Here is a 13713-nt window from a genome sequence, read left to right on the forward strand (position 1 = left end):
TTTCATGCACACCACTCTGTAAATGAATAAAGCCTGAGGTTGTTTTTTGACAATCCCATTTTCATTACTAAATGCAAAACGTCAAGAATTTAATGTTGTATCTATAATATTTTACACAACTAGGACAGCTTTTTTGGTAGATTGTGTTTAACCTGTTCATACTGCAATATATTTTTGCAAATTAAGCTTTATTGGGAGCAGACTTCGAAGCTAAATTGTCTTTGGTAGAGGGGTAATGAAGCAATCATGAAATCTTTTTCAAAACAACTTTATTCCTGCATGGAACTTTGGTTTTGCATTGCACTGTAAATAAGTATGCTTGAGAAAAGAAATCTTTGATGCCCTCCATTTTAAAATGTCACCCACTCTACAGGTGCTGGAGGATGGTCACCTCTGGACAGTGACCATTACCAGTGGCTCCAGGTGGACCTTGGTTCTCGAAGACAAGTGAGCGCCATTGCAACACAGGGTCGGTACAGCAGCTCAGACTGGACGACACAGTACCGTCTGCTCTACAGTGACACAGGAAAGAACTGGAAACCATATCATCAAGATGGCAACATTTGGGTGAGTAAATTGAAATTTAGGTTAGGAATTTAGAAATACCTGTGGAAAAGCCCACCTTATGGTTGTACCACTGTGGAACTTGGTTTTCCTAATGCCCATTGTCAAGGTACTGAAACTGATAAAACGCATTGTCTATTACCAATAATTATACTATTTATACAAAATGTGATTTAAAGCCAAAAACAAGTTTAGGAAAACAAAGGCCAACTTTACTCCAAAGACAAAAAAATTGCAAAATGGATACAGATTTCCATTAACATCCCATCTGCCATTAAGTATCGTAAGATAATATAAATCGTTGTGTTCAAGAGGTAATCCAGTCCGTTCAGAATTTATTTTTAAATTATTTTATTTGCTTTTAAAACCCACCATGGCCTTGTCCTAACCAATCTCTGTGAACTGTTGCAGTACTACATACCTACCTCCTCTCTCAGGTCAGCTAATCAGCTGCTTGTCCCTTTGTCTAGGACTCAGTGTGAATTTAGAGGAGATTGTGGTTTTGCTGGAGCAGCTCACAAACTGTTAAATGATCATACCCTTGGAAACTAGAGAAGCGTCTTCTCTATCTGTTTAAATCTCTTCCAAAACCTTGCTTTATACCTTAGCATTTGACATCATGAGATCTGTTGTCTTTAGGTAATTTTTCAGGTCATTTGTTGCTTTTAGGTCATTTTTATATTTGTTGTTTTCACTGGTTTAATACAGGATCCCTTACTTGTGTATTGTCTGTTTTAATCTGTTTTGTTTTTGTTTTTATAACTCATTTAACTGAACATGACTTTAGTTCAGTGCTGGTTATCAAAATGACTTCATGCAGTTGGATTGAAATAGATTGAACTGCGAAATAATAAGAAACTTTTAAAGTGGGTTTGGCTGAATTTAATGAGCTTTCTGTTACCAGCAACACTGCGCTTGCCACAGTCCCTTACTTATTTAATAGTTTTTACTTGTCAGTGAAAAACAATTTTATGGTTAAAATTGATCAAGTTCCTGTCAGCTAAGTGTTGACCAAATTTGATCTGTATTTCTCATTTGTTTTAATCCAAGTTCAGATGGAATGTAATTCACACAGACTGAATAGAAAATTAAATTACATTTCTCTAGATTAAAAAATTATTAATGTAAATGGATATATTATTCATTATAATATGACAGTCCTCTCTATAGCCAGAATTAAATCAGAGCAGGAAACCTCCTCTTGCAGAAAAAAGACCGTTTCACAGCGTGGTGCATTTAAATATTCATCAAACTATTAGCATGGTTTTTACCAAGTTTAACTTCCTAGTGAAAGAGCTTATTGCAGCACTGTCTGGCCCCTAGATGCAGGAACCAATCTTTTATTTCCTTGTAAATGTACAGATACTATTTCAGTGTGTGGATTTTTTCCAAATGAAATCATAGTTATCTTAACACATATGATTTAGTTCATACAAGTACAGGCCATTCCCATTTACTTTGTCACACACTTTCTCAGTCTCTTTTGTTTTTGCTCTTAATGTCACTTTAGTCTTGAGGAAAATTTACCCAACTTGTGCTATCCTCTTTATCATGTAGCAATCCGATTTTTTTTTTTAAAAACCCACAGGTAACAATTCACATATTAGCTGCATGACAGTGCTCAAAGCATGTGAAAAATGTAGCGGCTTATAATCCAGACGATAAGGTACATTCCTTGTAGACAGATAAGTCAAATTAATTAAAGTTTCTTTGGAACTCTAGCAATATATCACAATTTGAACTTTAACATTTTGGGCTTTTGAATTTTTTTTGCAGAATATGACATTTTTATTAAGAACATTTTTCATAGGAAGCTTATTTGGTGTTTTAATTAGTCTGCCCAACCAGACCAGTATGTAAGAGTCACAAGACAACGATCAAGGTATTTGTAATAGCTAGTGGAAGATTTCACATGCACCACATTTTGTTTGCAGATGAACAGAACTCCATTCTCTGTCAGCAAGAAAAACGAAAATTGTATTTTATTTAGTTCATGTTATGAAGTAGACCATTTTTCCTCACGTGGATGTGTCATATGGATGACTAAAAATGGTTAAACACCTGATCTGAATGTTGGGTTTTGAGGTAGATGGGACACAAACTTGTATCTCCAAGCAAGATGCATCTTGCTTGATTATATAAAATGTTTAGAACCAGTTTTCAAACATGCCGGGGAGAAATGCTAACGTTGCTTAAGTCAGCATAGATAAAGTGAAGTTTTCTTCTTTAATATGTCGCGTTTGTCACAGACTACATTTTGACTGACTTTCTCCAATGCAAAGTTGAAATGAAGTTGCTGAATGATTTGACTACCAGTTCATACTATCCATCATATCTAGACACTTGAACCTGACTGTTAAGTTGTTCTTTGCATTCAGTCTCTGACAGCTCTTCATTATTTAGATTCAACAATTACTTTTAGAACTGTTTTCAGTGACACATCAGGATATTTAAACTGTCACAAATAAAGTAAGTTGTTGTTTTATGCTGAATCATAATTGTTTCGTGATAATTATTAATTCTGAAGAATTTTCCTCTGCCATTAACCCTGATTCATTGCCTCTAATATCTCTGCAAACACTTTAAAAACAACATTAATCTCTTTCGTATTTTGCAACCACAGCTGAGTTTTTGCCTCCATTTTGTCTAGATGTATGACACATATATTGCTTTTTAATTTATGGTTGTTGTTAGTCAAACTAACGCTTATGTAAACAAATAGAAAGCTAATCATTTCAAGCTGGGCATATCTCATAAATAATCCATGCAGCAGGAGGGAAAAGCAGAGTGCATCCTTTTGGCTATTTCTGGTCTCATTTGGAAGAGGCCATTGGAGAACAGCAGTCTACAAGAATGCAGACACACACACATGTTGGTTGCTCCTAACACAGCTTGTTGGTGATTAAGATCATCTTCTACACCCCTATAAGTTATTTTTGCCATGTGTATGTCTGTGTGTAAGAAGTGATAATATTGAAGCAATCAGTGCTATTGATCAAATGAATGAGAAGGGATAGTTGAGCACATAAACCAGCTTAATGTTTCTGTCTCTTTCACTCACTCACACACACACACATTGCTACCATCAGGTCCTGTTTCAGCCTATTCAATCACGTTCGGCTCAATCCCCATTCACCACTGAATGAGGCTCACACAGTGATCCCCAGAGAGAAAACCACCTGTCCTGCACTTTTATGCATGAGAGCTCTTTTCAGGAGGCTTTTGCACCCAATCACCGCCTGCCATTACTTTTTGCTGATGACTTAACTCCATTCATGCCAAACTGAGAGGTCCAACTAGTTTTGACTTTCATCAGATCATGTTGCCTCAATACTAAATCAACTGTTATAACTCCATGTCTCGTTGTGAAGTATAATCAATGAGCATGTGCAATGCTGTATTGCTTTTGTGAAAGAAAATGTTTTAATTTGAAACTAATGTACCACTAAGGAGTCACAATGACATGGATAAATGTTTAATAATTAATAAACCCAAAAGCCCATCCTTACTCCAACTTCATTTAGTCACTTGAATCATGATTTGCACCCTTGAATGGATTTTTGCACATTTTTTTTTTCCTAATTAAGCATAGTAAGTCATTCAAGGCATTGATAAAATAAAGTGTGATTTGAGGTTTACCATTTCTATCATGGTTGTACATTTTATTAACAGCAGGAGATAAAGGTGACAAATGTGGTAAGGACCCCAATCATCTAGAATCCAAAATGAAATATTTGAATCAAATTTTTAGGGTCAAATCTGTTTATCAGAAATGATTGGGTCTAATAATCTCTGATCATTTTACTATAGAAGACATATTTCAGCATTAAGAGGCAAAATTAAGTCTTCTTTTAAAAAGAAATTTGCAGGTGTCAATGTTTTTTCATCCAGGCACAGCACATATGATAATCAGTACCTCGTAAGTGCTCATATAGTGATTTTTGCACCTGACTACTTTGTCTTAATGCACACAGTTGTGGAAACAAATTTTTAAATAAATCACAAAGATTTTACATTATCCTCAAGGGTAACTGAGCCATTACTTTAGTGTAGACAAAATGTTTATTCATACTGTTACAGGGAGTAGACAAGTGTTGAACACAGGAATTGACTTTCTCATAAAAATACATATTTTCTTAATTATGTATGTTAAGCATGGTTATAACACATTCCGGATTATTATCGATGCACTGATACCCGAGAGGTTCATAGAAGACTGAAGTGAAAATTGGATGTTAAAGAAGGCCAAAATACATGCAATTTTTAAAAGTTTTTAAATTATTATAATGACTTCTCATGAGTTTTATTATTTGGTCCTCCTCACCCCACTTTTCCTGGCCACCTGGTGGCCGACATGCAGTGCTCATGGGTGGACCCACAGAATTGACTATGTGCTTTGTGTGACAATTTTTTTGGAAGACCCATTTGTGGCCAAGGTTCAATTTCCTTGGTGAGACCTTGAAGTGTTGATTCAGTATTTTCACTTTTTTTTTTTTGTCATGAAATAAAAAAAAAAAAAACAGACATGCTTAAATTTAGCTATGTTTCTTTTTACTTGGTGCTGTTGCCATTGGCTGCACTCATCATTTATCTTGACTGTATTGACTGGTATATGTACATGTAAAAACATGTTTCAAAGGATTTGCTGACTGAAACAAATTAAACAGAAAAAGAGCAAAAAATTTTAAGAGGGCATTGACATCAGCCCCGTTTAGTCTGCTTTAATCTAAATCTAGTTTGTTTGCCTAGAAAACTCTCTTTGTTTGGGGAGGTGTGATCGCACAATCAAACTCTGATTTAGACCAAAAAACAATCTCTGGTATCCCTAAGAACCTATCTTTCGATTCTGTTGAAATCAACTCTGGTGCGGTCCGAATGCATTTTAATACCAAATGGGCCTGAGACTGCTCTAGAAGCAGGAAACGGACTACAGCGCAGGGGATTCTGGGTAAATACCATCAAAACAAACACCTATATCTAGCGCTAGCAGGACAAATGGCTTGTTTTTTTTTTTCTTTCTAAAAACTAAAAAGAAATCTACAGAAGCTTAAATATAACTCCACTCCACTTTTGTTTACATACCGAGTTTACTGAGATGTCAGGTGTAAAAAGACCTTCTTTTTAAGAGTCAGAACTGATGAACAACTATATTCTGTGTGTATATATATATCATTTCATTATTTGGGATTAAAATAGATATTATTCTGCGAGTGGTGAAACTGGACTTGTTCTTTCACAGCAAACGTTATCAAGGGTAACAAGTAAAATATGTCGCTATTACTAGGACGTAGTGCTATCCATTGTGCTATAGATTGTATTTTAGCTGAACATCCTGGTGTTCAAACAAGCATTGCCTAGTCTGTGTGGAGCTTTTTTTTTCTAGTGTGCAACTGTTCCCTTTTTGTAAGTGTACAAAAATGTGTGTGTGTATTCTCTAGAGGAAAAAACTACTAGACTGTGGCTTGTCAGGTAAATAGATGGGGAAGTCTTTGTCTTGTCTCAGTGGTAAGGTTTAATTCAGTTTCAAAACCTACAGAGCATGCACTGATCAATCACACACCTGCATATAAACATCAGTGGATTGCACTCTGTCTCTTTCTACGTTATTTCTTTTTTTTTTTTTTTGCACAACCACTCTTATTAATTTTCAATGTCAGTGTTGCTGAGTGGCAAAAACAACTGGATTGATAAAGTCAAAGTTAGGTTTGAGATACTGATTATGATATGATTTTTACAAAATGTAGTCTCCACATAGAGAGATTGATTAAAGTTACACTTCCATTATGCAAGATCAGGTTAAGGAAGTAAGGTTTAAAGCAAAACCCAGACATTCGTCTCTCTTGAGACACTCTCTCTCATAATCAGTGGGAGAAGAGGATGGGAGCTACATCAACGTGCAAACCTTTACATATCTTGTAAATCTTACAAATCTTGTAAAGGTTTGCACGTACAAAAGCAGGTGGAAACTTGATGGCATGTGCAAACTTGATCTGCAAACAACATGCAAACAGAATTGTCAGCGAAATAACCAAAATAGTGAGTACCATAAGTTTAGGATGTCTGCCTTCATGAATATAAATATATGCTGATAATCAGAAAGCATAACATGCTGGGATGGAGAGATGCAGATATAATGACTTACCACTCACAATGTGATTCTGGTTAAAGTTTGCACCTGTAAATCTCAAGCAGACTGCGAGGGCTATTTTTGAACCAAATTTACAGTACTGTAAAGTACTTTACAGTGACAACTGCTCATTTCCTTTAATATAACTTATGTGGTACTGTGATTTTGTGTCATTGACAGGTACAGTCAAATTACACTTTTTCCAGTTTCATGTTTGAAAAGCAGGGGTCAAACCTAATTTGAATTTTTTTCTTCGACACATGAAAATCTTTAAATTGTTTGCTATTTTACTTGCTATTGTCAAAGATCTGCAATATTTCTGGATGTTTTTTGGGGAAAATGCTAAACATAATAAACTCAATTCAAATTTTGAATTTTAGCAAATACTTTTTTATGGGTTACATTAAAATGCAATAGTACATAATTCCACATGTGTGTGTGTGCGTGTGCACCCCTGCGTGCATGTGTGTGTACACGGTCGTCCTGTTTGTATCTTTGTTGATCTGTGATGAACTGACCGGTACAGAGTGTACCCTGCCTCCTACCTAACGACAGCTGGAGATGGGCACCAACCCTTCATTATTTTTTCAGAAGGTGGACATAAGTGAAGACCAGACAAATTTGTTCCCAAGCCGACTGGGTGATTATAAGCTCTGGTCGCAAAACCAGAGTCAGAATCTCAAATTAGCTGCCACACAGTCATTGGCTGTCATATGAAAGATCTCTGCAGAGGGGGAAATTGCACAACAGTGCCTGCAAAACAGTCCCTCGTACAAATCCTGGGTCAGAGTCTTTCTCCCTAGAGTTTTCATGTTCTCCCCATGCATGCATGTATTTCCTCTGGCTTTCATCTACCTACCAACATCCAAAGTTATTGAAAGGGTTGTGACTTCTCCAGCGTTCACCCTAGCTCTCCCACAATGGCTTCTGGAGATGGGCACAGCGTTTCACGTCCCTACAAGGATACACTGGTATAGATAAATCAATGGATGGATGATTGTCAAAAGCACAGAGGTTAAATTTACAGACATAAATTTGGTACTTTACAGTGACAACTGCTCATTTCCTTTAATATAACTTATGTGGTACTGTGATTTTGTGTCATTGAAAGGTACAGTCAAATTACACTTTTTCCACTTTCATATGAACAGGCCATAATTACTAAAATTTTGCACTTTTTATTTTTTGGAATTCAAGTGATGATAAGTGATTTTACCTTGAACACAGTGATATGTTTATTGTGCTGCTGACTTTAGCAAAGTCAGCAACGCAAAACAGGAATTCGCAAGTCAAAATGCAGACTTACAGAAGAGTTAATTTGTAAGTGTAAAGGCATGCAACCACAGGCAGAGTGCTTCATCTGTGCAAGTTTTATGTGGAGCTAAGCATGGGGACTTTGCTCCATCAGTGTTGGTCTTTTGTGAACTGAGGGGGGAGAAGATGCCAAATGTTCACAGCCTGAGTAATGGGCTATTAAAATTCCATTTTTCCCTTCTGTGCATGTATGTGTGAATTTATACGGAAAACACTGGCGAGAGTTCGATGATGAAATGTTTCTTGACCTTAAGTCTAGCGCTTTCACTATTTCCTCCCTTCTTTTTCCAATGTCTGGCCATAATTAATGAGAGTAAAAAGCAGTGCATGAAAAAGGTACTGGCATGAAATGTTCAAAAATTATCCATAATTTTTCATCTAATAATGTGAAGCAAAAAAAACGAATCCATTTTCTTTGGTCACCAAGGCTTTGGTCGACCCTTTTAGCAGCTGAGGGCAGTTAATGAAAGACTGAGTTGGCATAAGCCATAATGGGAACAAAGAAATGTAATAACTTACATTCTTCTATATTAAATATTAAAAAGAATGTTAGAACCAGCCATATATCCTTTTATGTGCAAAAACACACATTTCACAAAAGGAGAAACTATATAGAAACTATAATTGCTCTAAAATATATTTTTGTATGAAACAGTAAAGTCAGAATAAAAAGAATCACAATGTTGTTAATGTTGTCATCATAGACACAAACTGCTATGGTTTGTTTTTGAATAAATTAAGTCTTGTGACACCTAAGTATTTTCCAAACAAACAGCAACAAGATCTGTGGCTCAAGTAAAAGGTTTCTAACTATATTAAGAAAAAAAAAACAGTCTGGACTCTGGTTGATCTGGAGCGATTGCACAAAGGGGAATTGTCGATAATGCTTCTCTCTGTATGCTCCAACACTGTGAAATCCTGTCAGAGAAGACTACCGGGTAACACACATCGGGATTACTTTTGCGCATGGGCTTGCAATAATCTGGGCATATATCACAGAGCTGTTGCGTAATGCTGAAGTTGTCAAAGAAGACGGAACAGATTAGTGGGTTTCAGCTATGTATGGTTTTATGTGGACAATTTTATTTGGAAAAACATGTTCAAAAAAGAATCACAGCACACCTTCTTGGTGTAGGCATATTTTCTGAGGCGTTTCATATGTAAATGATAGATGTTTAAGTGCTTTCCTATACAAGCCAAAACTGATTGTAGAAACCACTGAGGGTTAATAACCAGGGGTACCAGAAATATGTCCCCAGTGACTTTCAAAAAAGTTATTTTGGTGCACTGGATTTTTTTCTCCCCCAAATAAATTTAAGGCTGTATTTTACCATAATGTTCATGGTTTATGACACTGCTTTAGAAGATATATTTTTTTATATGTTATCAGATATGCATCTGTACAGCAAATCATAACAACAAGATAGGTACTGTATTTATCTCTGAAACCATGTTCAATTTGGTGAAGGAATTAGAATATTTTATTTTGGGGAAAAATCCTTTTCTCTTAGATCAAGGGGCTTATGCAGTTTTTTTTAGTTTATTTATTTAACTGCAAAAAACAAGCTAAGAAATAGTAAAACTATACAGTGAATGGTATACAGTGAATACCATTAAACATATATTTTAAAAAAGAATAGTAATACTCAACAATAGAAGTATGAATCCAAAATCAGTAAGTTAATTTCTTCCTGTTTGTCTCTGACACACAGTTTTAAAATTAATACATTTTGATTCTCTCAGAATCAATGATGGGGACTTGAGTTAGTTGCCTGGAATTTTAATTTTCTGGTTGTAGTAGATAAAAATGCAATAATTTGCTGTCTTGAAAATCAGCTCAGAATGTGGTGCACGAAGTTCCTGGAAAAGAGCATAATCAGAATTTCCTCTTTTCATATTCCTGGTCTAAATTAAGCATTACTAAAGTTTGGCCTGCATAACTGGCTCAGGAAACGCCACAGAGTCACACAAACAGAACTATGGCCAGGCTTTCACTGAAACACAGAATTTCTCTATGGCCCTTCTGTTTAGTCCCAAACACTTGTCAGTAAAAACAAAAGAACAGACCAGCCCAGACTGATTTCCCCTGCCTTTTCAGAGGAAACACACACCAATGGGCCCGACTCTGAGCTAGTCTAACAAAGAGTCCAGTGGCAGCAAGCAAATGCCAGAAAACAGCTTTCACTTGTTGTTTCTCAGTATCTGGAGATCTGTCCACAGCCCTGTCCCTGGCCATCAAAACAGAGACACACACATATAACTCACACATACGGCCAGATACTCCCTGCCATAAAAAGACTCTGACAGAAAGGACAGTTGCACATCCAGGAAATGAAAAACATTCAGTCGGGGAGGATAATTAAACGAGTGGGGAGCAGAATTGACGATGAACCACTGAGTGTTTAGACAATGAAGTAAAGGTGTGTGAATGTGTGTGTTTAGATATTTGTTGGTGTGTCTTTTGTCGATATAGTGAGGGACATTTGTGTGTGTGGGACAGAGAAGACAACAGCGGGATTTGCAGACAAGCTGTAGGAAAGTGATTTAGTTGTGTTTTCTTGAGAGACCCTGGTGTTCGAAAACAATCGGCTGTGACACTGACTGGTTGTAAGCTTACCTCATTATTTTTGTTTTAAATTCATATTTCCTCTCTTTGTTTTCCATTGATCACATAGTCTCCCTAATCAATTGACAGAAATGCTTTGCTATGATTCATCCAGTGTTTCCATAAACAAAATATGTAACTATAGTTATGATAATCCCTTTAGTTAACATTATCACTAAAAGTACATAAATGCAACAGTGGAATTGGAATTGTTTTATACATTTATATAGACTTACCTTGAGCAAAATCTTCAAGTTGCTTTTGATACTTTGTTGACTTTGCTGTCATATATTAAACTGAGTGCTTGATCAAATAAATCTACAGTGTGCATAGAAATACATCGACCCCAACACAAACAGAAACCAATACACACTACATGCAGTGACACATACATTTCCAATTACTCAGTGGTTTGCTGTTTAATGATTTGACTTTGACGTTAGGGGAATTAAATGGTTGACTTGTCTGACTTTAGCAAGGCATTTTCTTCATCTCCATCCTCCTCTCTTCCTTGTCTTCCTTTCTCTCCTCCACTCTGCATAGTAATGCATTTGAATTGAGCTGTTCATTCAGCCAAGCAGAGATAAGTGCAGAATTGCAGGATGAACACAATAGAGAAAATAAAAATTGGGATGGGGTTTGGGGATGGTGCTCTTAGGTGGAGACAAAAAAAAAGTTGTTTTGTTCTTTTTCTCTTGCAGTCTTTCTTATGAACTGACAAGGGCAAAGAGCAATGTGTGGTTTTTTTAAAAAAAAGACATCTTCCAAATAGTCAGCCTAGGCTTTAGAAAATAGTTAGTATTCAGTTTCCCTCCTATGTTCATGACATTAGCTTTACAGTAACATCAAGTTTTGACACTACAGATTCTAATAAATAGCATGGAGTCCAGGCTACATCTGTGTATATGTGGACTGTTAAACCATTTTGGCTCAGCCAATTAGCCAGGACAGTAAAAAAACAAAGAACACTAGGAGCTGAATTGAAAATTAAAAAATATGGAAACAAGCAGAATCAATGTAAAAAAGATACTGACCAAATGAGTCAATTTTAAGACAAACCGATTCATATGTAAAACATGCTAAGCTTGCAAACAATCCAACAATAGAGAACATTACTGAAGAAATATTCTATTTAAAATGTGTATACTAAATGAATTAGCAATTTTGTTTATTTTTTATTTATTTCTCATATCTTATCGCGTGATACGAGGCTATTCTGAATTAGGTATCCTGCTCATTTCATATGTCCTATCATATGTATGTGTATATATACACAGTCTGTACTGTGTATATATATATATACACAGTACAGACCAAAAGTTTGGACACAACTGTGTGTCCAAACTTTTGGTCTGTACTCAGTTCCAAAAGTTTGGACACACCTTCTCATTGAATTCAATGAGAAGGTGTGTCCAAACTTTTGGTCTGTACTGTATATATATATATTCTTATTGCTTGTTAACATGTTGCCCATCTTCTGAGAGAGCAGACAGCTTGTTGGGCATCTCTCCGGTTGAATGCAATATTTATTTCCTTTAGAAACAAGAGGGGTATTATAAATATATGGACCTTAATCATTTTTTTTTCTTTTCTTAATAGGTATGACCAGCATGTTTCCTGCATTCAGAACAAATGTAACTTTTTTCACAGTTTGTGACATTCATACCATGCTGAGTGAGTTCTCCAGCCTCTTTCAAAAATACTGCCACTGAGTAAGACACTTAACCCAGATCTCCAGGATGTGAGCACCTGCAGAGAGCTGAAGCTCCAGTTAAAGTATTCTGAAAGGCTCTGCGATGATTCATGTGGAGCTGTGTAAATTTGAGGGAAGGCAATAGTAAAACCATGTTTGTGTTTTCAGTTAACCTTTTCCTGGATAAATACAGATTAAAAATAAAAGCAAGGAACAGTGGATGTTCAGTCTCTCTGAGCTTACCGTGAACTCTTGACCATCTCTTTTGCAGATAGCATATCTTCAGGGGTACTTTCCTGGGTCACTGAGGAGTCGGGTCAAAGCAGACTGTCTGAGCTGTTTTTTCCCCCCGCTACAGTCATCCTCTTCCCTGGCCATGCCAACTCTTATCTGAAATAGCACATGGCTGCATGGTGTATTTCTCTCATCTTGTTACCTACTATGTTATTAATGATTTGCCTCCCCAATGGTTTATGCCAGCTGCTCTGTGCATATGTGTGTGGACAAATGGCGCAGGGAATAGGACTGTAGCGAGCATGTTTCTTTCACACAGGAAGGGGAGGAACAGAGGTCGAAAATAGTTTAGGGAGTGTGTAGAGGTGGATTATTGGACAGTTAGAGGTTGTCCCTTCGTATTTTCGTCCGAGTGAAGAAATGGAGCAGGAAAACCAAAGAAAAGGAGGAAAAGCATTAGTATTATCTTAATAAAAACAATATTACCAAAGGTTGTATACAAAATAAAAGTGAGACAAAACAGTTTGTAGGAGCATTTTACTTGGATTTCATCAAATCTGCGGCACATTCAGCTATTGCTCTATAACCACTACACCACAAAAATAAAATACAGAGTCATATATAAATCAGGAAATAAGATTGAATATGCTGTCGGGAGATTCACTCCAGCAGCCTGTCATTGAGATCTGACATCCAATCCACTTACAGCAACGATGCATGAAACAACAGATGAAAGCAACTCATGCTGTCAAGCTATGATGAATATAAAACAACCTGGACATGTCCCAATCATAGGCGTTGTATGAAAAATGGACATAGCCACTGTGACATCACCCAGTGTCCTGTACACTTCACTTTTGAGGCGTGTGTGTTTTTTTTTGTTTGTTTGTATTTTACATCTTTGGGTTTTAAGGTTAAGGAGTTAAAGGTCAGGTTCAAAAGATGATGTGACTTTGAGATGATGTGGTTGAGGTAGTTTCCTAATACAGAGGTTTTTTTTCTTGTTGATATAGAAGTTTTATATATACAGTATGAAAAGGATTTGGTAAGATAAAATCGGAGGGGAGTCATAAAATTATTGAACAAAAGTATCCCATTTATAAATTGGTACCTGTTTTCAAGTTGTGATTGTCAAATTTGCAGAAACAGATAAAAATTTAAAAAAAAAAATAAAAA

At 36.2% G+C, this 13713-nt stretch overlaps 1 protein-coding gene across 2 annotated transcripts in view; it reads left to right on the forward strand.

The window, feature by feature from the left end:
- cntnap2a (contactin associated protein 2a) overlaps positions 1-13713 on the forward strand; it is a 294552-nt gene that overhangs the window by 112930 nt on the left and 167909 nt on the right. For both annotated transcript variants that reach the window (XM_032552191.1, XM_032552192.1), the window contains exon 3: positions 374-567. In XM_032552191.1, coding sequence (XP_032408082.1) covers positions 374-567 — 194 coding nt within the window. The remainder of the gene's footprint in view (positions 1-373; positions 568-13713) is intronic.

This window comes from Xiphophorus hellerii, chromosome 21 (genome assembly GCF_003331165.1).
Source record: "Xiphophorus hellerii strain 12219 chromosome 21, Xiphophorus_hellerii-4.1, whole genome shotgun sequence".
In the NCBI taxonomy this organism is placed as follows: domain Eukaryota; kingdom Metazoa; phylum Chordata; class Actinopteri; order Cyprinodontiformes; family Poeciliidae; genus Xiphophorus; species Xiphophorus hellerii.